Source organism: Petromyzon marinus, chromosome 41 (assembly GCF_048934315.1).
Source record: "Petromyzon marinus isolate PM22_M1 ecotype Great Lakes invasive population chromosome 41, UKy_Petmar_22M1.pri1.0, whole genome shotgun sequence".
In the NCBI taxonomy this organism is placed as follows: domain Eukaryota; kingdom Metazoa; phylum Chordata; class Hyperoartia; order Petromyzontiformes; family Petromyzontidae; genus Petromyzon; species Petromyzon marinus.
The window spans coordinates 1,934,075-1,961,108 of record NC_133707.1 but is presented as its reverse complement, the minus strand read 5'-3'; the positions used below and the strand labels follow the sequence as shown (position 1 = coordinate 1,961,108).

Sequence of the window (27,034 nt, the reverse complement as noted above, 5' to 3'; positions counted from 1 at the left end):
CCTCTATGGAAATTAAAGCTGGTCAATTATGAAGACCCGACAGAGCAAACTAGAAGCAACTTATTTTAAGAATCATGCTACAAATGCAATGGATAGAAAAGATGAGTAACACAGATGTATTACAGATAGCAGGTACAAAAATAAATTGAATAAGAATAATTAGTGGAAGGCAATTCAGACTTCTTGGACATGTAATGAGAAAACAAGCGGCTGAATATCAATGTTTTGACTGGGAAAATTAAAGGTTGGACAAGAAGCCGGGGAGCATCTAATGCAGAGTTCTTGAGTGTCATGGACAGAGCAAAATGGAAAGAGGCCGTGATTGCTGATGCATTTGAAAAAGGACATACATGGCTCACAGAGAGATAGACTTTAATAGGACACGTATTCCCATCTGTGACCATGACCAATCATTGCCGAGGGGGAGTAAAATAATAATAATAATAAAACGTATTTTTAAACTTGAACAGAAGGTGGGAGTCGTCAAACGGCAGAAGACAGCGAATGTTTTACCCCTCCCTGCACACTACGCAATTAGACACACGAGGACTGTCCGTGACATCGCAAACCACAAGCTCAACGTGCGGGAAGATGTTCTCTCGAGTCCGATGCCAAAATCAGCCACGCCAAGGAGGAAAGCCACGTGCCCTGGAACTCCCTCCCAGCTGGGCCGAGTCTCTGGGCGCGCGATCTCCAAAGGAGGCAGAATCCTGCGGTCCTGTCCATCAGTGGCCCTGCGCCGTATCAGAAGGCCCCTGGACTTCTGATACGGCCGCTGACAGTGGTGACGAACGCCTGATTTGCCGCACGAGACAAGAGATTTGGCTCCGTGCCTTCGAAGATCGGTATGGAATTCGACAGCTGCTCGTCTCAGGCGAGCGACGTGCAGAGGCACTGGGGGATGCTGCAGCTGCCTGGACGGGACAGATTAAAGCCGCGGTAGACACGGGGCGACGACTGCTCGGTCGAGGGAGGCCTTCATCCAGCAGCGGATTGATTTTGGCTGCTGCTGACGATGATGGTGAGAGAAGGGACCAGCCCTGTCTATGCTGTCGGCTTGCCGCAACCTCCAATTAGCGCGGTTGGCTTCGTACGGTACGAAAGAAACGCAACACACGTCCACTGACACACATTGCCGTGCAGGTGAAGACCCTGCCGAGCCGAAACATTGTCCGTCCAAAAATATTTGCGGGCCTGAATGTTGATGTAAGCTCTTGGCTTCGAACAGCGTCAGGTTTTCGCAGTTGTGCCCTACAGCTTCGTCACGTGGTTTTCGGATCGTGCCGCGCGTTGGACAGTGCGACACGCCACGCACGTATCGCAAGCACGTGTCGTTGGGAGCGTGGAGCAAAACGTCGGACATCGTTCCCAACAAAACCACGTTTACAAAACCGAAAAAAACGTCGAGCAAGATTTGCATCACGGTAACAAGGTGCATAGGTGGTGGGTGACCATCTGGTTTCGGGAGGGCTGACTTTATACAAAAACGCATTAAATCTAATGTTTTAATAACATTATACTTTTAATTCCATTCGGAAAACGAATTTCTAAAAACGAGAGACGCAACTTTGTGAATAACAAGATCATGTATGCCAGTCGCCCGCGTACTCTGCGAGTGGATAACCTTAACTCGCAACAAGTCCGACTTTAATAGTTTTTTTTAATCCAGTGGCCTTGTTTTTTGGCCTGCCACTGATGTTACCTGGGGCCAGAAATCGAACTCAGGTTGCCAGATTGATTAGTGCAATGTGCTAACCGCTGAGTCACCGCTCCACAGATGTGGGTTTTTACGTGCACTTACATGAACGCTTAATCGCAATCTCTGCAAATGTTTTTGCACATTTAAAAGTAAGCCACGAAAACAGACTCCAATTTAGTACGCGATATTTATTATAAACCAAACACAGCTTCGTACACAAAAGACAAACGGACACACGCGCGCACGAGAAAGTAACACTGTAAAGCAAAGGAGGAGAATGATGGTGTGCATTTCATTCTGAAATGTTATTTTTTTTAAAAGTTCACTTTACAAAGTAACAAGAACGACCCATTGGTCTTGTCACCAAATCAAGCATGTGTGCGCCTCTGGCAGTACGGGCTAAGGTTGAGGCTTTCAGTTTGATTGCGTGAGTAATCACAGATTCATCCTTTTTGGCAAATTAATTTATTTTTATTTCATTAATACCTGCTTCGTACCGCTCGCGGCAGTGATTTTGGCTAATTGGCCGAAATCAGGCTCTGCTTGGCACGCTATAGGCGCCAGGGCTGATTCAGCCTGCCTCGCTGCAGCTGTAACAATCCCATTCACTTGTTCCTACAGCCCCCTTCGTTATTTCTAACCCCAAAATTATTATTTTTTTGCACGAGTTCTCTCTTACATTGGTTACGCACTGCTCTTTTACAGGAAAACCAAAACGGATTTGTTTTATTCCTTTCGACTTTAAACAGCATCATCACCTTTCCAGCAGATACAAATCTTAAATAAGAATCAGTTTTTTTTACGTCCAAAAACCCCGGCTGTGGTGAGGCCGCTTAAGAAGGCGAAGCATGTCCATCATGCACTCACAAATCCTCAACACATCCGTCAACAACACTGCCCTAAAAGGAAAATATAATAACAAATATAAAACAGGCGACGTTTAAAACATGTACAGTTTCAATAACCCTGCATCACAGCAGAGAGGGGACAACACAATCCAACGATGCACCAATTCACGACTGCTGGCACAATATTCTGGCGAACAACCACATCCGTTAAATTTTGATTTAAAGCTTTCGTGACTGCAGGGATTCATATTCTTGGTTCTTTCGGTAAAGTCACGTCGAAGGGAAACAATAAAATAATACAAAAATATAAAACAATAAAATTCTCACGACGTTTGGACTGCAACACAGGCAATCATTATCAGGTGTGAAAACCACAGCAAGAAAATTTGAAAAAAGTGGCGTTTTTTTAACGTTAGCACCACAGAGGGCGATTTGGCAGTTTGTTCAGATGGACGAGTCCATCTATGTTCGGAAAAGAGGAGGGGGGAGACGAAAATAATGGATGCGGTCTGAAAGCCACCGTAAGCGTGAACAATCAATTAAGACCCGAAATGGTTTATCAAATCCTTCCAATGATTGGTAAGCCAGAATCCATCTTCTCGGTTGAAATTGTCTCTGTGTTTGTATATGAGGATAGCCTCATGAACGAATCTCTCATTGACTTCTCCAAGACAGAGGTTCTTTGCAAGCCATCTGGATACCATGAGAGATTCGTTCATGAGGCTATCCACATATACAAACACAGAGCCAATTTCAACCGAGAAGACGGATTCTGGCTTAGCAATCATTGGAAGAATTTGATAAACCATTTCGGGCCTTAATTGATTGTTCACGCTTACGGTGGCTTTCAGACCGCATCCATTATTTTCGTCTCCCCCCTCCTCTTTTCCGAACATAAATGGACTCGTCCATCTGAATAACTGCCAAATCACATCTCCGTGGAGCAACGTTAAAAAGAAACCGCCACTTGTTTCAAATTTTCTTGCTGTGGTTTTCACACCTGATGATGATTGCTTGTGTTGCAGTCGAAACGTCGTGAGAATTTTATTGTTTTATATTTTTCATTATTTTATTGTTTCCCTTCTACATGACTTTACCGAAAGAACCAAGAATATGAACCACATCCGTGTAAAACAATAGTCGTCGCTCAACGTTCACATGCGCCACACGAGAAAGACGCGCGCGCGAGAGAGTTTGAGTTCAATAACCATCTCTCTGCTGTGCAGGAGGGCAATTGGCCAACGCGGTGCTTATTGTTTTTGTTTTCCCTCTTCAGGGCCACAGTGTTATTGACAAATGTGTTGTTTGTGCATGTGCACCGCTGCCAATGCAGTAACACGCATTTGTTTTTAATTATCTAAGCGCACACTCCTTGCTTATAACGATGCTCATAGAGCCTCCACCACCACCACCACCCTCCCTTATTAAAGGAAGTTTCGTCGTCTTTGCTGGCCAGAAAGGTCGGGAGATTTAAGGTTATCGATTATCCACGCGTGCTGAAGTGCTTCCAATTTTTGCTACTGGGTGGATGGAGAGTGCATCACCCACCTTGACTGGGAATCTAAACTTGGTGCCTCAGAGTGGTGAGTCCAGCCATGCTAACTCTTGTAACCGTCAAAACGTCAATATAGATTCCCATTCAACGCAGCAACACAGCGGTGCTCATCTCCATTGGTGATCCTGAGTAAGAGGTGGAAATTGCACATTCCCATGGCAGGGTCAGTTTATTTTAAAGACGATGGTTGATTTCTCATTAAGTGGGAATGATTTTACCACACCTGGAGGGATTATCAGCTGAGTTAACCCCTGACTGAGATTTAATCATCTACCTTTTGATTAGAAGCCATGCTCTCTGACCACGAGGGCCACGAGGCAAGAATGTTTAAATATTTACATCATCAACACCAGCCATTGTCGGTCCATTGCTGGATGAAGGCCTCCCCAATCCACCACCATCCTTCGCATTCCTACGATGTAACAGACAATCTCACTAGAAAATGAGCTGATATTTTTTTCCTCCATCTCCAAGGTGACCATCCTCTCGAGTGTGTTCGATTCTTTAGCTGCTGTTCCAGCACCAGTCTCGTCCATTGGCCAACATCCCTGCTTCGCGATGCATCCCACCCAAGCCCACTGACTTTCCTCAACGTTCAATATGAAGCCTCCAATCTATCCATCTCTCAGTGTAATTCCGAGTACGCATCCTCTCCACGCTCCACGTATCTTTGCGCAACTCTTTCAACTCTCGTTCCATTTTCTCTGTCAGTGTCTACCTTTCTGATCTAATACATATCGCCCGGCAAATATACACCAACTAAAAACTGTCCAAATTCTGACTAATTCGAAAAGTGCCCACAGATTACCTAACTGTGCACAGCATTCATTGCTCTCTCAAATGGCAGATTAATGCCCCCATGCCACTCTTGGAAATGAGACTCATCCTGGTCCCTTGAGTTCTCAAATGGTTATAACCAAAATAAACAAAACACCTTTCCCCATCTTCAGACACATTGGAATGCTTGTTTTTCATTGTAAAGTTAATCTCCATAAAAAGCCCTCCATCCCGGTGGTTTCTAAATTCCGTCTGACAACACAGCAGGTGGAACAGGGGGGGGGGTGGGGGGGAGAGGGGAATGAAAACGTGGCAGAGTGCTGAGCCAACGCTTACTAATGTTTTATACTGCTGATATCCTGGCCTGGTATCCAGGTGTTCAAGTAAATTGAATTATTGGTCTCAACTCAAGTCACCAGCGCAAAAACAAATAACTTACGGCGCTCTATCAGTCCCCTCCTGGATGAGGGCCGCCCCCACATCATGCCAGTCATGGAGGTTTTATGACTATACTTCACCACGCTGGTCAGCGCACGTTCGTGAAAGGGAGTGCCCAACATCGATTCTGACATCACTGGCCATTGATGTTAGGCTTGGCCCCTGGAATCGAACTGGGTTCATAGCACAGTGCGCCAATACCTGCACCACTGCGCAAAAATAATATATTTTTTTGTTATTTTCTGAAAAAGAATGGCATTGGCGAAACTAGAAATATAATTGCATGTAAATTTAATGACACTGCACGTGTACCACATGTGGGCACGCGTACCGCCATCCCTCATGCCAAGCGCAACAGAGACCCAAAGATGCTTGCGGGCAGTGGCATAGCTATCGTGTGACCATGCGGTGCAACTGGGGTTTGCCGGCTGTCCTGGTTTTCTGAGGAGGTAGCTTGTCCTGGGGAAACTCGAAGCCTTCCCGGGACTTTAAAAGTCCTGGTTTTTGTCATTCGCATCTTAAAATACCGCTCAAGACAATGCATTCACGTGGCGTTTTCCCCTCCGTTGCTGTTGTGAGATATTCTTGTTTCTTCCCATGACATGTCCCGGTTTTGAGTATCTCAGAGGCGACAACGCTCGGTGCAACCGCACCAGGGCTCACGGGGCAGGAGGTGCCCAGGCGCCGGGCCATGAAGAGGGAGGGAAGGCAGCGGGCAAGGGGTCCCATTTTATTCCTTGCACGAGGACACCCGAATGCCAGCTTGTTTGTGTTGCCCGTGCACTGCTCCACTTTGGAATTCCCTCCCATCTTCTCTTCTCCCGGTTCTCAAAACCTTGCTCTCAGTTCAATAAACGCCTTCACTCGTCCATCAACACCTCCGACAGTGCCGTTCGTTTTGCGGCTGGCCGCTCGGCGATTTTTGGACCTTCGGCCACGTGCTCGGCAACCTCGACCCAACAACAAAACCCCCCCCCCCAAAAAAAAAAAACCACCGACGCCACCGGGCGCGGGGACCGCCACCGCCTCCTCGCGTTCAGTTTGAGCCGGCGGACGCGGCGCGGTCCGCGTGTGCGGCCTCGCTCAATCGGCGCCGAGAGTGTGGGGGAAAGGGGGTGGCGAGGGGGGGGGCGACGATCGCGCGTGGGGGGCCCCCCACCCCACCCCGCGGTCACTCCGTCTCCCCGTGCACGTTCTCCATGTGCACCTTCAGGTAGTCGTTGCGCGTGAACTTCTTGTGGCACAGGCGGCACTCGGCCATGGGCCGGTTGGGGTTGTGCGTGAGCTTGTGGCGGATGAGCATCTTCTTGAGGCTGAAGGACAGGTCGCACACCTGCACGCGGACACGGCAACGCACAGACGCGATCGCGACGCGAACGTGGGTTTTACGGGGACCGCGACGTCAATCCTGCCGCGTCGATGTTCGCGGTTTGTTTTCGGGCTGTACCGCCTCTTGACTTTTTGTTCCTTTCCCCCCCCCACGCGCCGGCTCGCAGCTACGTCGGAAACCGAAATGAAGAAGCTGCCAGCGTGTGGAGCGAAACGATGAATGTTCGATCCGGGCGCCTCTTGCCAGTATGTGCTGCTGTGATCGGGATTCCGAATTGCGTCGCTGGGTTCGTAGTGCAGTGTCTCTATCTCCCACTCTCTCCTCATCTCCGACCAAGGACACGGGGGGGGGGGGGGGGGAGGAGGGGGCAACTTAAAAGTGGATACACCGATCCATCCCGATGGATATGTGGTGTCTAAATGCACCTACTTCTTAAGGTGCTGAATATAGAAGAGCAGAGATATTTATTTTATAGAGGGAAAGAGGTGGTTAGCCATAGGCAGATGGGGAAAAGATGTTTGCGCGAGAAGAGGGCCACGGAGTCAAAAGCACGGGCGGCTGGGGGAAGGCCGTCTCAGCAGAGGAGAAGAAGCCACCTCCCCACTGGCGACAATGAGTAGAGTGGGAAGAGGGGGGATGTAGGCACGGGCGAGTCAATGTAGAATTGTGAAGAGGGTGAGTGTGATCTTGACATTGACCTGCGATTGGATTGCGAGCCAGTGGAGCGATTAAGAGTATTGGGGTATGTTTCATTGATGGAAACACGACCATGAATGATAAGAGACTTCACCCAACTCTTTCGCAGAACAAGCTGGAAGCATTATTTTATCCTAGCGGGTGGATGGACGTGCGGCCAGTGGGCAGCCGGATGTTGACCCTGCTACTCCAAACACTTTCAGAGAGACGGAGACTTCAGCGACGTTTTCTATGGAGCATCGCGGCTCGCGGTAGCAGCTGGGCCGCGTGAGGCCGCGGACGAGGGATTTCCGCGTGGACGGGGGGGGCTGTGAGAATCACCCCAGCCTAGTTCAATCCCCCTCGCCCCATTTGAATCCACGACCCCTGCAGAACAATGCACATTGCTCAAGAGCTCCCTCGCAGCGATCACAACAACTGCCTTAGCGATGCACGGTCACGAACAGCAGGGTCCACCGAAGCAGAGCTCTAACTTGCAAGAACGACAGCTGTAGTTCGTGTTTGCTAACAAATGAACTTGCAAAGCGATGTTTAAAGCCGAGGCGTATTTTAAAAATGACCAACGTAAAACTTGCGTCGTGTGTTCGTTGACCTTGCCCGTCGGCGGCCGACAGAAAGTTAGCCAAGCTGATTTTTAATTCATATAACCAGGTGATAAATTCAAGAGCAACCAGGAAAGTACTTACTAAATTGGCCCGGGTGACCAAAATGTCAGAGAATAAAACTAAATGCTGCAAGGACAATAAACTAAAAACTTAAACTATTTTTATTTTACCAGTTAAGGCCCACTGAGCTATATATCTCTTTTTCAGAAGTGCCCTGGCCACAAATGATAGTTCAACGAAGTGGCTTATCAAGTGGAAATTTCTTGCAGCCAAACACTCTAATCGCACGTTTCTAAATGTGGAGGGCAAAACCGGAGGACCCACAAAAAAAATCTCCACTACCACGGGAAGAGTGAGAGACACGCAAACTCCAAATATATAGGCGCCAGGGTTGGGTTTGAACCCACAACCTCCTCCATACCAGGCGAGAAAGTTAACATCTCGCCACCGCGGCGCCCCTCATCATAAAATAATAGCAGAGACAAGGGTACAAGCACGATAGAGACGATGACAGCAGCAGGGCTGGACACATGGTCACGATGTTTATCGTTCATAACGACACCTGCACAGTGCACTGCCGAGACGCAGGCTACGACCCTTGGTAGCCACGGAGGTCAAATTAATGAACAAAAAAAAAGGAAATCGAGCACAACTAAAGGATCTCGCGTTTCTTCGCCCGGAATTAAAATCAGCTGGCACTAAATCGCGGGTTTCCCCGATATAATGGATTAGCCCACTAACCAACATAATAATACACGTATTTTTTAATTGCTCAATTAAAACAATTATTGCGCTGTTGTTTTTTTGCGAGGGGGGGGGGTTACACGTGGTGGTTTTGATTAAAACCCGCGCCTTAATTGATTTGGTTTGCATTTGCGCAGCATTAGGAACGTCGCCGTAAGACGATCAGCTGCTGTCTCGAGAACCACGCGTTTTTATTTTTTATTTTTCGTTTTTACCGGGCGGCTAAACATTTTTTTGTTGCTGTTGTTATTAAGTCACAAATTTATCACGACGGCTAAAAAAAATATAAGAAGGCGCTTGAATTTATTTTTTCATAACTCGGAGAGGAGCTGCGATCGATGCGCCCGCGTTTCGCTAAAAGCTCCACGGTGGCGGCGGTGGCGGTGGCAGGTTCTGGTCGGCCGGTGGGCGACGGGGCGGACGGAGGACGGAGGACGGAGGACGCGTGATCGTTCGCAGTTGGGGTTTGATAATCAGCAGGCGTTGTAGGGGGTGTTGGGGGGCCCAGTCATCCAGGGCCAGATCTAACGCACGTCGCGAGCTCAGTAACAGCAGTCCGAGCGGCCCCCCAACCTCCTCCCGCCCGCAAACAATAAATATTATTTTTCCTTTACTTGCGATGGCACCGGAACAATCGTAGGGATTAGCAACACATGTGTCTCCGCTTTTAAGTCCCCCCCCCGTGTCCTTGGTCGAAGAGGAGGAGAGTGGGAGATAGAGACAGCGTAAGGACTGCCTCCTCCCCTCCTGCCGTTTCGCTTCAGAACTCCCATTCCCATCGTCTCTTTCTCCCCAAGGTTCTCTACGATGACCTCGCTCAAGTCGAGCAACGCGTGTCAGCGCCTGCCTGCCAACACCCTCCGCAGTGGTGCCGTTTGTTTGCTGACCGCTTGGCGCCTTTGAGCCTTAAAAATGCACTCCTATCTCTTCCCCACGTTATAAATAGCCTTGCTCGATTTAATAAACGTATTGGCTCTTGTCTATTAATACTTTCAATGGTGCTGTATGTTGCAGGCCGCCTGACAGTTTAGACCTTTGGAATTCCCTCCCATCATCTCTCTACCCATCTTCTTATAATAACCTTTTTTTCAATTTTAGAAACACTTTAACCCGTATCTATTTAGAACTGTGATTGTTGCTCGCTGTTTGGCATTTTGGGCCTGTCAGCCTTTGGCTGAGCAACTGTGATTTAGAAACGTATAACAATATCCTGTAAATGCGCACACTGACACATAATTTATAAGGGGGTGGGGGGGGGAATAAACTTGTTATGAATATGGAAACGAATCAATCGCTGTTCTCAAACACAGGCCTTGCGTTTCCTCTATCAGAGTTCCTTTATGGCCATAGAGAAAAAAAAAAACACGTTGATATGCATTCCCCAATTTCGCAGTGTACACCTCACCTTTGCCCCGTCACCAAAAATGCAATAACACCACCAATAGCATCACGCGGCCTGTGAAAGACCCCTTACCCATACGCCCTTGTTTGCAATAGGTCACGGGTTGCAGGGAGCCGACGGGAAATGCATACGAGGGTGTAATCCAATTAATGCTACAATCGATGATCGACCCACAAACAAAGCGTTTCACGCACAGGTTGATGCCAATGTTGACATCGAGCTGCGCTCGAGTGCACACAAAGACAAAGACAAAGATCCCCCATATAGCCTTAACAGACTGTAGGGGCAAGTGCTGTTAGCGAGCACCTATGAAGGCCGGAACGGTACACGAGGGGGTGGGTGGCCAGCACCACGCCCGACCGCCTTTGTCTCCCTAGTGGCAATGTTTACACGCCGCACCAGGTACTCATTTGAGGCTGAGTCGACCTAGGGGAGGCCTGGGACCGGTTCAGATAATCGTCACTGGTGTTGGCCGTGAGCGGGAATCGAACCCGGGTCGCCAGGTTCATAGCGCAGCGCGCTAACCGCTACACTACCGCTCCCCGAGTGCACACACACACCCACACACACACACTCCACACACACACACACCCACCCACACACACACCCACACACACACACACCCACACACACACACCCCACACACACACACACCCACCCACACACACCCCTACACACACACCCACCCACAAATACACCCACACACATTTCGATTTAAAGCTTTCGTGACTGCAATGATTCATCTTCTTTGGTTCTTTCGGTAAAGTCACGTAGAATGAGAATAAAATAATAAATTGATAAAATAAAATAACACAATAATATTCTCACGACGTTTCGGCCACAACACAAGCGGCCTTCATCAGGTGAAGGGAGCGAGACAGTCTCGCGAGACAGTCTCGCTCCCTTCATCAGGTGATGAAGGGAGCGAGACAGTCTCGCTCCCTTCATCAGGTGAAGGGAGCGAGACAGTCTCGCGAGACAGTCTCGCTCCCTTCACCTGATGAAGGCCGCTTGTGTTGTGGCCGAAACGTCGTGAGAATATTATTGTGTTATTTTATTTTATCAATTTATTATTTTATTCTCATTCTACGTGACTTTACCGAAAGAACCAAAGAAGACACCCACACACACTCACACAAAGACAAATATCATTTTGTAGCCATGATACTGTTGGGGCAAGTGCTGTTTGCGAGCACCTGTGAAGGCCTACACAGCACATGAGCAGGTGGGTAGCCAACACCACGCCCGGCTTGCCTTTCATCACCCCAATGCTGACATACAAATGCTCATGTATTACACACTACACCAGGTACTCATTTAAGGCTGAGTTGACCTAGGGGGTGCCCAGGGACTGGTCCAGATATTCGTCACCGATGATGTTGGCCGCGGGGCGGCAATGGATCTGGGGTTGCCGGGTCCGTAAGCGAAGTGCGCTCCTGCTACACCGCGCAGACTCGCACACGGCCCTGCTCCGCGACAGATTATCCATGCAAAACACTGGCAGTCTCCCTCACTCTCGCTTGCATCGCTATATACGCATTACTCCACGTGCAGGCAATACCAACCAACAGCTATATAACCAAGCAAGCGATTAGTAAGAAATAATATTTATTATTATGTGAGTACATGCGATATATGAATGAGCCATGTGACGAAAATGAATAGCAATTATAGAGGCGAATTGCTCTCGGACGTGCTTTCAGTTTGTAACCGGTGCGTCGTTCAAATGCAGCGCCTGCTATTACGCTCCCAGAGGTGCGTGGAGCGAAACGACGGACACCATCGCGCCAGAGCAACTCGCGGTTGTGCGGCGCGACCGTAAAAAAACCCTGCGCAGTCGTAATGAAAGTGAACGATACCCCGTACGTTTGTTGTTGTTATTCTTAGCTCTTTCGGTAAAGTCACGTTGAAGGGAAACAATAAAATAATAAAATATATATAAAACAATAAAACAATTCTCACGACGTTTCGACCATAACACAAACGGTCATCACCAAGTGTGAAAAACGGCAAGAAACATTTGAAACAAGTGGCGGTTTTCAAATGTTTCTTGCCGTTGGTTTATCACACCTGATGATGACCGTTTGTGTTATGGTCAAAACGTCGTGAGAATTTTTATTGTTTTATATATATTTTATTATTTTGTTGTTTCCCTTCAACGTGACTTTACCGAAAGAGCTAAGAATATGAATTACTGCAGTCACGAAAGCTTTAAATCAAAGTTGTTGTTGTTGTTGTTTTACAATTGGGATACAGTAACGCCATGAGAAAGACTAAATATAGGCAACTTTGGAGCTGACTTTGATGAGGCGGTGAATATGGGAACGTTACATTTTTTTGAGTGAGCAATGGCAAATGTGGAAGGCAACGTTACCAATGGGCCTAGAGTCAAGCGAACGTCTACTCGGGGTGGTTTTGCGGTCACTCCGCAGAAGAAAGAAAAAAGTGTGACTTTTGAAACGTGACCTCATCCTCGGGGGTCACGTACGTCGTGATGGAAATTGTCAAATTATAAATCCGAACGTATGAAAATTAATCCTCGTTATCAGGCGTCCTCCAGCGATTGCCACGAATCAAATAAAATTGACATTTTTGAAACGTGACCTCCACTTGTTAAGGGGGTCAAACACTGGGTGATGCCATGATTATTTCCGAAATTTCAACATTTCAACGGGGTTTCAGATGGGGATAGAATTACTGTGTTTTGTACTCCAGGGGCTTTTTTGGAGGGGTGGGGGTTACCAAAAAAAAATGATCGGTCAATGAAAGGACATTGCAATGTTGACAACATATTTAACACACATTGTCGGGTCTGTCTTCAATACGTTCCCATGTATTGTATGGGTCTCTCTTCAATAAGACACCACACGTTGTATGGGTCTTTCTTCAATAAGACACGAAACTGCAACACAGTTACCCAGGACTCGAGTGTCAGCAACTCTCTAAGAATGTAATTGTGCATACGAATCAGTCTAATAAGCATGCATTTGTGCATTTCTGCAGCTTTTGTCTGTTACAGCGTATCTACTGATGGGGCCAATGTATGACTGTTAATCGGTGTATAGTATAATGCCATCTCCAACTTCTATCCACTTAATCTCTTTGGCCTCTATATCTCTCTGCTGTGCGTAAGGGCCATTACCCAAAATGTTGTGTATAATACATGTTTATCCTTTTAAGAGAGCGGCGTTTTTGACGAATTTGTTGCGTTTTCCTACGTCAGTATACACGTCTGTTTATGACACGAAACAATATTATCCTCTAGTCGCTAAGCCTTGGACCGCATGGCGGACGTCGTAAGAACGTACATAACGTCGAGTTTCTTGGAAGTCCCTTTTGGTGGCCTGAACGCAGCGGATGACGTCGTCCGTGGGAGCGGCATCGTAAATGAGCCGTGCGCCACATAAATATACGTCGGATGGATGTTGGTGCACAAACACGTCTGCCCAATGTCAACACTTCTCTCTGACCAAACTGGGAAATTTGCACTTGTGTACAGCAAGTGCCCCTCGTAGACACAAAATATAATTTAGGAAGTGTATTACGAGAGAAAGTGACAGCCTCACTTGTAAACTTTGCTGATATACTGCTCGATGGTTGTTTCGACTCACTACAAAATGTGCAGCCATGCAAAGCTACTTGTTCCCACTGGTGGATACGGCCTTCGTTAGACGGAGCTCTCAGACATATTTTGGCCTCCTCATCCACGCTGGCCACACTATCTTGGGAAAAGGTGGGAATACCGACACTTTACCCCACCACAAGCAAAATGCCCGATCGACAGTTCTGTGGGCTACCCATTGACATCGCTGGCTACACAGACACATATAGATTCTGCGCATTTTTTTTACACCAGGTAAACTACGTAGCTCTTTTTCAGAAGCGGCCTGGCCACAAGTGATAGCTCAACGAAGTGGCTGATCATGTGGAATTTTTTAGCAGCCAATAATATACACAAGTTAATCGATTATATCTCGTATTGTGCAGTATAAATCGTAAACATTGTGGGCCTCATGAAACTCTGAAGTTGTTGCAATGAATCGCCCTTTATAGTGCATCACACAGCAATGCGAGTTTGAGAGTAATGCATTATTTAACCCTTTTTGTTTCTGAGACGTCTGCAAGTTGCAGCGTGGATCCCGTTTACAGAACACGCAAGCAGTTAGCATTGATTTTATTTAGAGAGGCATAGCACTGCTGTTTTTAAAGATATTGTACTCACCGCAAAGAACTGTAGCGGCACGACCGCACTCTATACATGCCCTCCCGCATGGCCTTGAGAGCTTCGGAACCAATAAAGTTATTTTATTAATTTTTTATTCCTGTTCTGTGCACGTACGTCATCAGAACAGAATAGGAAGAAAAACTGATGATGTATATGTACGTCATCGGAAAGGGTTAAAAGACATGCAAATGAAAACAAACCCTCATTGAAACGAAACACTGCACAAATTGTCCCACGCTCACTCGCTCGCTGCACGTCATCCAAAAGCGCGACGAGCTGCGGCAAACAGAGGCAGCGGGCACTCACGTCGCACTGGAAGGGCTTCTCCCCCGTGTGGGTTCTCATGTGCTCGTCCAACCCTCGCTTCTGGCTGAAGGCCTTGTTGCACTCGGAGCACTGATACGGCTTCTCCTGGGGAGACGGAGAAAGAGAGAGAGATTCGCACACAAGCGTCAGCATAATCGGCATCATCAGCGGCAAATGAACCACAATACCTTGCGGTTTTCATCAAGGAGCATAAACCATCACGCGAACTCCGGTCATCCTCGCAGCAGTGACTTTGGCCAACCATCGAACAACGCTGGTCACTGCATCGCGTGCTTTCAGATATGCTACTGCGGCCGTCTGGAACGCTCTTCCTTCTGATATGAGGAAGCCACTGGATCTATGCAAGTATAAATCTAGTTTGAAAACTAATTGATCGAGAACAAGTTTTTGTGTTTAGTCCGTTGCCCTTCATCCACACCTCCGATTAGCGCGGTTAGCTGCGTACAATGTGAAAGTAGTTCGACATGCATACAGCAGTAACAGCAGTAACAGCATCATCAGCACAAGCGTGACCGCACTGTAGGACAGCTGCAGTGGCGAGATTTTATCTCCCTCGTCCGGTATTCAGAAGGCTGTGGGTTCAATCGCGACCCTGATGTCTGTGTAATCGGAGTTTGCGTGTTCTCTCTGTGGTCGCGTGGATTTTTCTCCGGGTCCTCCAGTTTTTCCCTTTACATTTAGCAACATGCGTTTTCGAGTATTTGGCTGCTATAAATTTCCACGTGGTAAGCCACTTCGTTGTGGCCAAGGTAGCTTCTGAAAAAAAGCTACATAGCTCAATGGGCCTTACCTGCTAAAAGACGGACGTCCACCTAACGAGGCGTCATGCCGCCGGGAAGGAGAAACGAACGGTGACGGCTGGCGCCGCAAAACAGAATCAGTCAGAATATTTTATTTATACTGGAGGAATCCGTGAGCTATAAAACTCGTTTTTCACGGGCCACCTCATCGCCGAGGCGATGGCCGAGCTTCCCGGCTTCGCATGCCCTCGGCCACAGTGCATGAACCGCATCGACATCGTGGCTCAATGTAACGCCTGTGCCTCACAGCAAGAAGGACCTGGGTTCGAGTGCTGAATCAGACACATGTCTGTGTGGAGTTTAAGTGTTCGGCCTCCCTTGTTCAGTATGTTGCTCTATGCCCCCCCCCCCCTGTACCGTTCACATTCTGCTGTAATGTGCACCAATTGCCTACTTTATTGATGGCAATATTGGCATGTAAAATGAAGATCGATTGGTTGGTTTCCTTCTGCTTCTAAGGAACCTACCCGGATATTGAAAAAAAAAAAACACAATGTGGTTGGTGTTGGTCAAACACCTTAATTTAGCAGGACCCTTCGCAAAAATAATCTTCGGACTCAGCGACGCTTTCCTGCGATAGCCACTGAGGCAGTGTGCTCCTATTTCATTCTTACAAATGCGCACGCTCCCAACATCGTAACTCATTCACACGCATTCACGCAGTATGTCACGCGTACAAGACGTCACAGCACATGACCATTTACGAGTGCACCGCATTCACGTTCATCACAGATGCACAAACAAACCCAAAAAACATTCGTGCGCGTATTTGCGCTATATCCATACACGCGGACGATAAACACCCTAAACAACAAGACACACCAAACACGCATCACGTGCAGACACAACCAACGCAAACACGCACACATCACGTTGTCAGCTATATCCATACACTAATCACACTGCAAGCCATTATGCACATACAGCCGTATTAATTATGCATATGCGTTATAAATACAAATATCCACGTGAGAGAAGCCATATTGCTTAAACCAATGTAGACATTTTTTTTTAAACACGATGCAGGGAGTTCCATACTTTAAGAAATTAGAATAATAAGTTCAGGCAGACAAATAAAAATTGTCCAGTTTAGTCCCATAATGTAAACCAATGGCTTGTTGAAAAAGACAGAACAATGGACGTCAAGTAACTTACAGAAGTTTAGCCAGGCAGCCACAGAAACCATAAGGGATCTAGAATACTCTCCTGACATTCAGCAATTCCATCTTATCAAAACCAATTCCAAGCCACACGTTGAATGCCAATAAAACTAAGTTGGATCGGGCAGAACACGGCGGCTAGAAGGGATGATGGCCGGTGGTGGAGACCAACAAATTAGTGGTCGGCCAAAGCAGGAAACGTGCCCATGAGGCCATCCATCTGGTAGATGGAGCGATGAAATCCATTGGAGTTTTTTTTTTATTGGGGTGCAATTGTGAACAACAGCCATATCAAACAATAGTACATCTAATGTCACTGCATCTCAAAGACTCACTGCTACAAGGTGTGTGAAGTTAGGAGATGCCTCGTGTGTGTGCTCAGCATTTGAAGGCCTGAAGACCATAATCGGTGATCTTGCCGACAATGTGTTCATCAGGGAGGAAGTTTCGTATCTGGACAGCAGAGTGAAGGGAGCTTCTATACACGGAGCATGTTCTGGCAACTGCAGATGCTCGACATTATTGGCGCACCGCTAGACCGTGAGCGATAGACGTAACGTGCACACAGGAGTGCAGCGTTGCATAGACAAAACCTGTCGGCCTTATCCAGACCACCAACTCAACGGAACGGACCGTGTGGCAAATTTTGTCATTTTGAGACCCACTCAAAGGGTTGAGAAAATGTGGTAATCCCAAACAGCTGGCAGCGAGGCAAAGACACATCTGTAGACTGATTTATTCCTCACTACGGCTCAACAGCACAGTACAGCCATCAACGTTCGCTGCAATGTGCAACCGTGAGAGATGGGGGCAGCTTTGGCGAGGCCTTCGACCAAGCAGTGGATAGACTGTGGCTAACGATGACGATGATTCTGACCTCCAGCCATCCGGGTGGTATGCACAATCACCAGTTGATTAGCCTATCACTGCCCTCACTCCCTGCCTAGGCCGGTGTGCTTTCTACTCAGGGTTTCACGCATGCTGCTCCACGTGCCCGGCAGGCAGCCCCACGGCAAGGCCTCTCGCACCTCAGCTCATTCCCAGCTGCCCTGGCTGCAAAGATATCCAGCACGGTTCAGCGCAGAGCTCACCGCTATAGACGTTGCATGAACTCTGAACTCCGCATGGTGCAGCGCAGAGCTCACCGCTCATACACGGTGCACATGTGTGGTTATTGGGCTCGCCTGTAGGAGCAGGGAGTGCTATGTCAGTGGTCGGCAATGCTAAGCTATCCCAGCGATTCGTATTTGAGTCCCACATCCCGTACAATGGAAACTGGTGGCTGAATTTAGCTTGGGCCCCCGAAGGCCTCCCAAAGATTAAGCGGGTGCGCTGGGTACTCGTGCAGTGAACACATGAAGGCAGTCTCGTGTGATTACGATGACTACAGCGGCCAGAGTTGACCCAACCTCGTCAGATTTCGGAAGGTGTACAACACGTGACGTAGGCCGCAGCATGGCCCTACGTTGTCAGAAGGGGGTTGTGCACGAAACATCCATTGTTGTACTGCACTACGCTCCAATGTCTATGATCCCTGCCTTCACCGACCAGCACTGGCCAAAGTCAAATAACCCCCATGACCCCCCCCCCCCACCCCACACAGCATAGGGAGGCCCTCATCCAGCAGCAGATTGTATCATGTGTGTGACTCCAGCCCCGCCATCCCCTCGTGGTGCCCCACTGACCTTAATAGGTGCTCGCTGACAACCCTTTTTCAAAGCAGCCTGTCCAGATGAGTCAGGGCGATCTCTGTCATTGCGCACATATAATTAGCAGTTGCTAATTGTTTCACTAATAAAGGACCTGCAACCTGAGCTGAAATTCTTTTCTCGCTTTGATTAAAACTAGAATTATGTGAAGTTACTGCTCAAGAATGCAACTGCAATTAAAACTCTAAAAACGTTGACGAAGAATACACTGAAAAATGTAGTCCTGATTAAAATGACTTTTTAATGAGAGAGAAACGAAGTAAACTCAGCCACCATATTTTGATTGTTGCTTGGGCCTACTGTTGATGTGAAAGCCTACCCAGCATTCAGTGGTGTGCGCCATTAAAGGACCCATTGCTATACTCTTTATTCAGACTTAAAAGGCTTTACCCATCTGGCAACCCAGTAAATATGCAACGTTTAGCCAACGTTTGTGTGTGGTTGGAATCAACGTTGGTTCAATGTTGGCCCAATATAAAGATGACCAGCCCAAAACACACTGGCCGGACCCATGATGGCATTGCCAATCCGGCTCACCAAGGAAATACAAACACATTATACAAACATAATAAACTTGGGGATAATGCCATGGTATAATGTTTAGCACTCTGGAGTTTTAATTCAGAGGTGTCTCAGAAGAAAAAAATGTATTCATAGCCAACAACAGAATAACATGTAATCTTTGCGCAGATAGACTAAAATATATTTGCTGTCACTTACCACCTGCAGACTGGCCTGTGTATATATAAACACAGACAAAGATCCCCCGTAGAGCCTATATGGACTGTTGGGGCAAGTGCTGTTAGTGAGCACCTATGAAGGCTGGAAAGGCACACGAGGGAGTGGTGTGCCAGCACCACCCCCGGCTGCCTTTGTCTCCCCAGTGTCGATATTTACACACCACACCAGGAACTCATTTGAGGCTGAGTCGACCTAGGGGAGGCCTAGAACTGGTTCAGATATTCGTCACTGGTGTTGGTCGTGAGCGGGAATCAAACTACACGACCGCTCATCCTCCTGTATAAATACAGGTAGTCCCCGACTTACGATGGAGATGCGTTACGACGACCCCATCGTAAGTCGAAAATATCGTAAGTCGAAAATGGCCTACCCTACCCAGGAGTCTTAAAGAATGGTGATAATTGAGCAAAACAGTGCAATTTACAGTACCGTATTGTATAAACTATCTACTGTATGTATTTATTAATTACAATACTGTATTGCACAGTAAATTTTAAAGTAAAAAACAAGGTAAATTATTAGCCTACCTATATGAACTACAATTTCATAGAAAGTTTTTTTCAGGAAACAATCCTATCTGCTATAAAAAAACTTTTAACATGCATTGAACGTATGTATGGTATCGTGGTAACCCTAAAATGAAATCGCTACGGCTATGTGTCATACATGCATTGAACGTATCGTAACGTATCATATTCTACTGTACTCACGAAGATTTTGTCCGTCGTCTGCATACTTGAACGATGTTAGATTGTTGATAGCTACATTAACTTAGTTGTCGGAAGAGGAGGATGGCGATGATCAAGTTACAGTATCGTACCTCGTACGCTGCTGCGTTTGCCTGCCGCGCGAAATTAAAAATATTTAACAATTTTGTCATATCGCTATCGCCATCGTAAGATCGAAATATCGTAAGTCGGACCATCGTAAGTCGGGGACTACCCGTATAGGCAGTGTCTCACGAACGATGGTTCTATCTCTGTGTGATCCACCAACCCCATGCACTAAATTAGCGGTAAAGCGAGCGGCTCGCAATGAGAAGGCTGCAAATTTAAATCCTGTTTGGGGGGCAGGGGTGGTTGACTCAGCCCATCATCATCCCTCCAAGGGTCGACAAAAACAAGCACCACTCTATGGGGGAAGTTAACAGCGGTTGTCCTGCAGATCGACTCACCACTTGCCAAAGGACCTTGTTTATTTCCCACCACTTGGCTCACGGCTGTGAACAGGAGAATAATCCCCAATACCTCCTTCAATGATCTCCTGAGCTGAAAATCACTTCTTTTTTTCGTCGTGACAAACGCTTGGGCAAACAAGAGGGCGCAATCTCCATTCGTCTTCAAAGCAAAGTGAACTTGGGAAGGACATGACACTACAAAGGACAAAAGCCTCGGACGATGCCGGTGATGAATTGTCAGCTTAGCGAGGGTTCTTGCTGCTAATGTCAGGCGGGAGGGGGGGGGTAGCCAACAGGAGGAACCGGTCGAGCGGGAACGATTCCTCCATCGGATCCAAAGCGCTAACTATAAATGACACGTCATAACAATAATGAGTATGACACGTCGCCGTGGAGAGCACAAGTCACGTGTGTATTCTTTAATGTCGTTACTCGCATTCTCCACGGTAGCGCGCGATAGCTCCGCATCGATCGAGGTTTTCCCTGCCTTTAAACATCTGGCGGTTTAGCAGCAGTTGGCTAAAGCAAACCTCACTCTGCCGATGAGAGTCTGAATGTCGAAACCTGTCCGGAGCTTGGTTTGCGTTAAAACCAATGCTGCTTAAAATAAGTATATATTTATCTATATTTATTTTATCAGGTAAGGCCCACTGAGCTATGTGGCTTCTATTTCAGAAGCGACCTGTCTATCACGAATGATAGATAGCTTGACCAAGTGGCTTACCACGTGGAAATTTAAAGCGGCCAAATACTCCAAACGCATATTTCTAAAGCGCTCCTAGAGAGGAGGCCATGCTGTGGCTGGCTGATGGGATGCGTGCAAAAAAATATATTATTTTTACGGGGACAGACAAATATGGGACGGAGACACAGTGTCTGTTTATTTGTGCTGCAACTCGAAATAATGTCATGAGAACGAGGGATTAGCGTGCTGAAAGACGGCTGCGGGCTGCCAGCGGAATCCGGGCGACACAAGCACAGATTGTGGTTTTGGGGCCTGGTCCAGCGCTGCTCTTTGTCGCTATGGGTGGCAGCTCGACCGCGGACGTCAGCCTGCCATGCGCGCGTTTGAACCGGGAGCCAAGAGCACAGACAGAAGGGCCCATCCCATTATTTTTAAGCGCCGCGTCGGCTTTGCGAAAAGATTAACCTTTAAACTGGGAGCGATTTTGCGCGAAACGCTCTTGACGGTGATGGAACTTTAAAGCAAAAGCGGATGAAATTGCAGCCGTCTGACATTGCCAATTCCAAAGTGGCAAAGTCGGGCTTAAAGATAAAAATGCGCGCGTGCCCTCAAAGGCAGGACATGCACAAGTGTTTATATATCTACGCTGTTCACGCGTCGCATGACCGTGAGAGAATAGCCGCCGCATGGGGAACACTTCAGCCAGCGGTAGATAGACAATAGCCGATGATGTTGATGATTAAATAGTCCAATTGATTTCCTGCTGAAGTGGGCATTGAGGCATTACTCACGTCCCGTTTACAGCCCTCACTGAGCCAGTGGTGGAGATTCCACATTCCTATGGCGGGGCTGAGTCTGTCCTTAAGTCATCTACTTTTAACTTCCCTACAAAGTGGTGCTCACTCATTCTAAATGAACGCATGCTAATGTAAGTGATATTTTATGTTACGTCCAAAAGTAAATGTTTACATTCAAAAGCGAGTTTACAAAATCATTCCTAAAAGCGGACATGTCTGCGGTCAAATTCACTGCGCGGCCCTGTGCTATGTGTTTGTTTGGGTTGTACCGCGCGAACACTCATTCAGAGAAGCTACACAACGCAACCGCAAAAACCTATGCAACCATATTCCCCCGATTGTGACGCACTTTGCTTTGCTGCGTTGTAGAGTAACAGTTGGAGGCGCGTTGTTGTGGTCCGGTAGCTGCGTGTGCGTTCGTGTGTTGGGACCAGATGAGTAGAACTCGATTGACACCTTTGCTTTGTTGAGAAAATGTTTTGTTTTCCTCTTACCCGGGTGTGTGTTCGGATGTGCATCTTGAGCCCGTCGTTTTTGCTGAACGCCTTGTCGCAGTACTGGCACTGGTACGGACGCTCACCTGGGTAGAGGGCAGACGGGAGCGTCCGTCGTTACAACGGCAATAATCGCACAGATTACAACGGCGCCGCGAGGTCCCTGTGATGTGGAACGTAAACAGCAATAAAGGACACAACCGTTGCGGGCGGCAGTTTCGAAAATGAGACTGATGGTAAAAAAAAGCAATTTCCTCTTTCCCCCCCCCCCACGCAACAAAGCTACTTTTAGACCGGGAAGCAAAAGACGACGTCTGAGTGTGTCTGCGTGTGTGTTTTATGTTTTATATCTACGATATATTTATTTGCAGGGGAGAAGTAAACAGTCAAAAAACTTTTTTTTTTTTACTTTTGATGAGCATGAAAAAGAGAGTTTACGACGGCTGGCCTTCCTCAAGAAAAAAAATACTTTCTAAAATGTAATCAAGGACTTTTGTAACTGAGTAAAGAAAATAAACTCACCTCATTGACGGTTATTGTATAAGTGCTGTTAGCAAGCACCGCTTGCTTCGAGGTTGGTGCAACACACAACGGTGGTTGTCGAACAACACCATGCCTGAAGATGCCTTTGTATCCCCCGACTGCAAAGCCGGACCAATCCGTGCTCATTTTTGGCCGAGTTAACATAAGGGAGGAGGGCGGTGCCAGGCCAGGTTCAATTGTCAAGTGCCATTTGGAGTGCGGCCCAGAATCAAACCCTGGTTTCTGGGATCAGCACATCCGATGAACACGGTTGGCCACATGCAGAGGGGAAATAAGTTCAACATATGTACCAGACTAAGTCTTCAGCATGGATGGAGGAATCAATGAGTGAGGTTCATGGAAAAATAGTCACCATGGTAGTAGCAATTGAAGAGTGACAAGGAATCAACTGGCCACACTGATGGCCGTGTGACTCGAGTAAAATGCGCCCCTTATTACTATACCTCCTCTCCCCACTCATGAATGCACACATTCACATGCAAAAAGCATACACCGCTGTGAAAGTTATCGTTACATTTTCACATCTGCTTTGTAGATCCACTGTTGCACGAAGGCATGCCCACAGTCAGTCACGGGGGGCTGTTTGACCAAACTTCACAATGCTGTAGAAGGGCAGGTCCGGGACCAGTAACAGATCTCATTCGCCGCTGACGATACTCAACGGCCGGGAATCGAACCCCGCTCGCCCGGGTTTCACGGAGCAAGTGCGCTGTAACTACCGCGGTCACAGCTCCGCGTCAAATCCGTGTCGACCAAAAACATGTGTGTCGCACAGTATCTATCACTTCATTATTTATTATTATTTTAATAAGTAATACTGTAATTGCTTTCTAAACATAGATCCCCACGTCAATGGAGGGGTACCATTCTTTTTTTTGTTGTTCCCGGAGGTAATCGGAAGCAGACATTCGTTTGCTGGTGGTTGCGGGGAGGTGAGCAGGAGAGGGCTGCAGATGAGGAGCGGTGGTGCAGCGGTTAGCACGCTACGCTACGAACCCGGCAACCCGGGGTTCGAATCCCGCTCACGGCACAACACCGGTGACGATTATCTGAATCGGTACTGGGCCTCCCCTCGGTCGACTCAGCCTCAAATGAGTACCTGGTAGTGCGGTGCGCAAAACACCTCCACTCGGGGAGGCGTCCGGACGTGGTGCTGGCCGCCCACCCTTCACTAATGAATTCACGCACTTACATTCACACGCAACACAAATATATCGCTATGAAAGATATCGTTAACAGCACTTCAGTCTATTAAGGCTACACGGGGGAACTTTGTCTTTAAGGGGGGGGGTGGGAGGGAGTTGAAGGAGGCGGCGGCGAGCAGACTAAGGGGTGCACATTGGGTGGGTGCGGTGTGGCTGGAAGTGACTCCAAGTTCCCGTTTGATCCCCCGCGCGCCTTGCGCCATGAGACTCGTGTGCTCACGGAGCCTCTGTGACTGTCCGGGCTGGTTTTTTTGCCGCGCCACGGAGCCCAACGTCGACGTCTCTCTGCCTGTGCGTCGCCGCTGCCACGTGCCTCGTCGGCTGTAAACTCCGCGCCAGCGATTACCTAAACGGGTGCCGGCGAGCGGACGAGAGTTTGGGCGCACGACGTCGGCGCGCCCCTGCTGCCAGTCCTTATACGATGTTGTTGTTGTTGTTGTTTGTTGTTGTTATTTGTTGTTATTGTTGTTGCCTTTTCAGCGGCAGCAACAACAACAACAAATGAGTGCAGGGAAAAGTGGAACCAGAGCGCGCGACATCGAACGACCGAGTAAATGTACGTCACAATCGCTGCCCCGAGGTGCGATTTAGAACACGTGCTAACCAAGCATACGAGATGCCTCCTTCCCATAGCTGTCTCTCCGCATTAAAAAAAAACTAAAAAATGACGCATCCCATCGGCCATGCAGCCTTCCGGGAGTGCATTTTCTTCAGCAGCATCCCCTTAATGCAAGCGAACTCTGGACCGGTCTCAGCATTCAGTTTTCTTTTGTTATATTTGCAATTTTTTAAGTGACCTGGGCCACTCCTGGAAATGAGACAGTATCCTGGGTCTCTTCACCTGGTTCAATGAAAAGTAAACTTAAACTCATCAGCAGGAATCAGGCCCGCCTGAAGCAATGCTGGTGCATTGCCAGGTGTTCAGAGGCAACGAACCTCCCTCTCTGCCTGACATTGGTCCTAGGTTCGATGCAAAATGATTTTAATACACAATACGTATATTCTCTTCGACGACACAAACGATTAAGTCGTGAAACAGGGGGAATAGAAATGCAAGATAATGGATATTGGGAGAGTGCCCTTGGTAAGTATAAATGCACGCAGTGTTGTGTGGAAGCATGAAGACAAAGATCTCCTGTAGAGCCTCAACAGATTTTGGGGGCAAGTGCTGTTAGCGAGCACCACGAATGAAGGCTGGCACGGCACACGAGAGGATGGGTGGCCAGAACCACGCCCGGCTGCCTTCGTCTCACGAGTGGCGATGTTTACACACCACCCGCACCAGCCACTTATTTGTAGCTGAGTCGACCTAGGGGAGGCCCAGGACCGATTCAGATAATGGTGTTGTTGGCCATGAGTAGAAATCAAACTCGGGTCGCCAGGTTTGTAACGCAGCACGCTCACCGTTACACCACCACTCCATAGAAAAAACACGCGCACACACCACCACGCACCACAACAGTGACGAATGATTACCTCAACCTTCAACGTGCGTTTGATTTTCCGAGAAACCGCAATGTTCTCTAAAAATGATGTAATATCTCGGGCTGTGAAATTAAAGGGCACATTGCAAGTTAAGCAAACACTCAGGACGACCCTACGAATAGAGTTAGGCAACACACACGCCCGAAGAGCAACGCACGAGCTTTTGCCAAAGGATAGAATTTTGTTGAATCAAGTTACCCGTTCGTCAGAAATGTTGACATCGACAAAGGAATGCGGCTAAAATCGAAATCGTGGGACGAAAAGCGTGGAGACGCGCACACTTGGGATTACGCTGAGAGACAGAGAGAGGCACGCGAGAACCAGTGAACACGCGCAAAGAGAATCAAGTAAGAAGTCGGGGCATCGGGCATGGACGCGTCCATTTCAGGGACGATGGAGGGCAGTTGAGATGCATGGTGGAGTGGACGCCAAAGGGGAGGAACACGCACCAAGAGTTACGTCAACCGATGGTGATGGCTTGGGGAGTCCTTCATCCAGCAGTGGATTAATCATGGGTCATGATGATACCATGATGCAGGCAGACAGGCCAACAGGCCAGGCATTAGATACATTCTGGCATATAGGTGCAACATTAGGATGTTATTTGAATGACGATATCGTTAAATTTGTAATACAAAAGGTAAAGGTGTATGCCTGAAACCGCTTGCTCACGCCACTGCTGGTGGAAGTGCCTCCACGAGAAAGCTCTACGAGAGGCCCCTCGAGAGAGAGAGCGCGTATTTGGCCTACTCTTCCACACTGCTCAGAAGTCTTGGAAGAGGTAGGAGGACCCACACTATACCTTGCCACACGTGACCTACGGAGCGGCGACAGCGGTGCATCCGTTTACGCCGCTGGCTTAGACAGGCATTTGAGCAAACCTGACCCAAAATTTAAACTGCCGCGCCGGGCGATCAAATCGACCCGGCGACTTCTGCATTACAAGCCGAGTGTGGTCAGCCACTGACACCACGGCAGCTCCCCGTGTAAGCTGCTGCCATCAGGCTCGCTGCATTCCCGCTGGCCTTGTTCGAGATTTGCTGGGCCCTCAATTTGTGGGCCCTCAGCTGTGGAAATGGTTTAAGTGTTCGCGTCACACCCCTCATCAGTACCCCCCCACCACCACCCCACCCAGGGAGCAAACTCTACGAGCTCCGACTTCACGAAACAAATTCAGGTCTCAGATTCACACAGAAAATAGGTAAATTAATGACGGTGGATTTATCAAATTTAAACGCTCTTTCTCCAGTGCGTGACTGGTGCTTCAAACACCGAATCGTGGAACACATAACTTTGCTCTGGCCCAAATATAAATTTGAAAGGAGTGGGCGGGTGAGTGAGTGAGTGTAATAGTGGGTGACTGGCTGAGTCAGTGAGTGGGTGAGTGGATGGGTTGGTGATTGGGTCGGTGGGTGGGTGAGTGGGTGAGTGACTGGGTGGGCAAGTATGTCAGTATGTATGTCGAACTTCTTTCGCACCATACGTACAGAAACATACTAATTGGAGGTAACCGAGTGAGTGGGTAAGTGGGTGAGTGCGTGGGTGAGTGTGTGGGTGTATCTGTACATTTACCAACTGAGTTGCTCAATCAC

At 48.0% G+C, this 27,034-nt stretch overlaps 1 protein-coding gene across 1 annotated transcript in view; it reads right to left on the bottom strand.

Moving 5' to 3' along the window:
* Positions 1-1,872: 1,872 nt before the first annotated feature.
* Positions 1,873-27,034, bottom strand: part of PRDM5 (PR/SET domain 5) — a 135,651-nt gene continuing 110,489 nt past the window's right edge. Inside the window, exons 14-16 of the mRNA XM_032969301.2 lie at positions 22,210-22,295; positions 14,626-14,730; positions 1,873-6,650 (exon numbers count right to left, since the gene is read on the bottom strand). Coding sequence (XP_032825192.1) covers positions 6,489-6,650; positions 14,626-14,730; positions 22,210-22,295 — 353 coding nt within the window. The 3' untranslated portion in view covers positions 1,873-6,488. The remainder of the gene's footprint in view (positions 6,651-14,625; positions 14,731-22,209; positions 22,296-27,034) is intronic.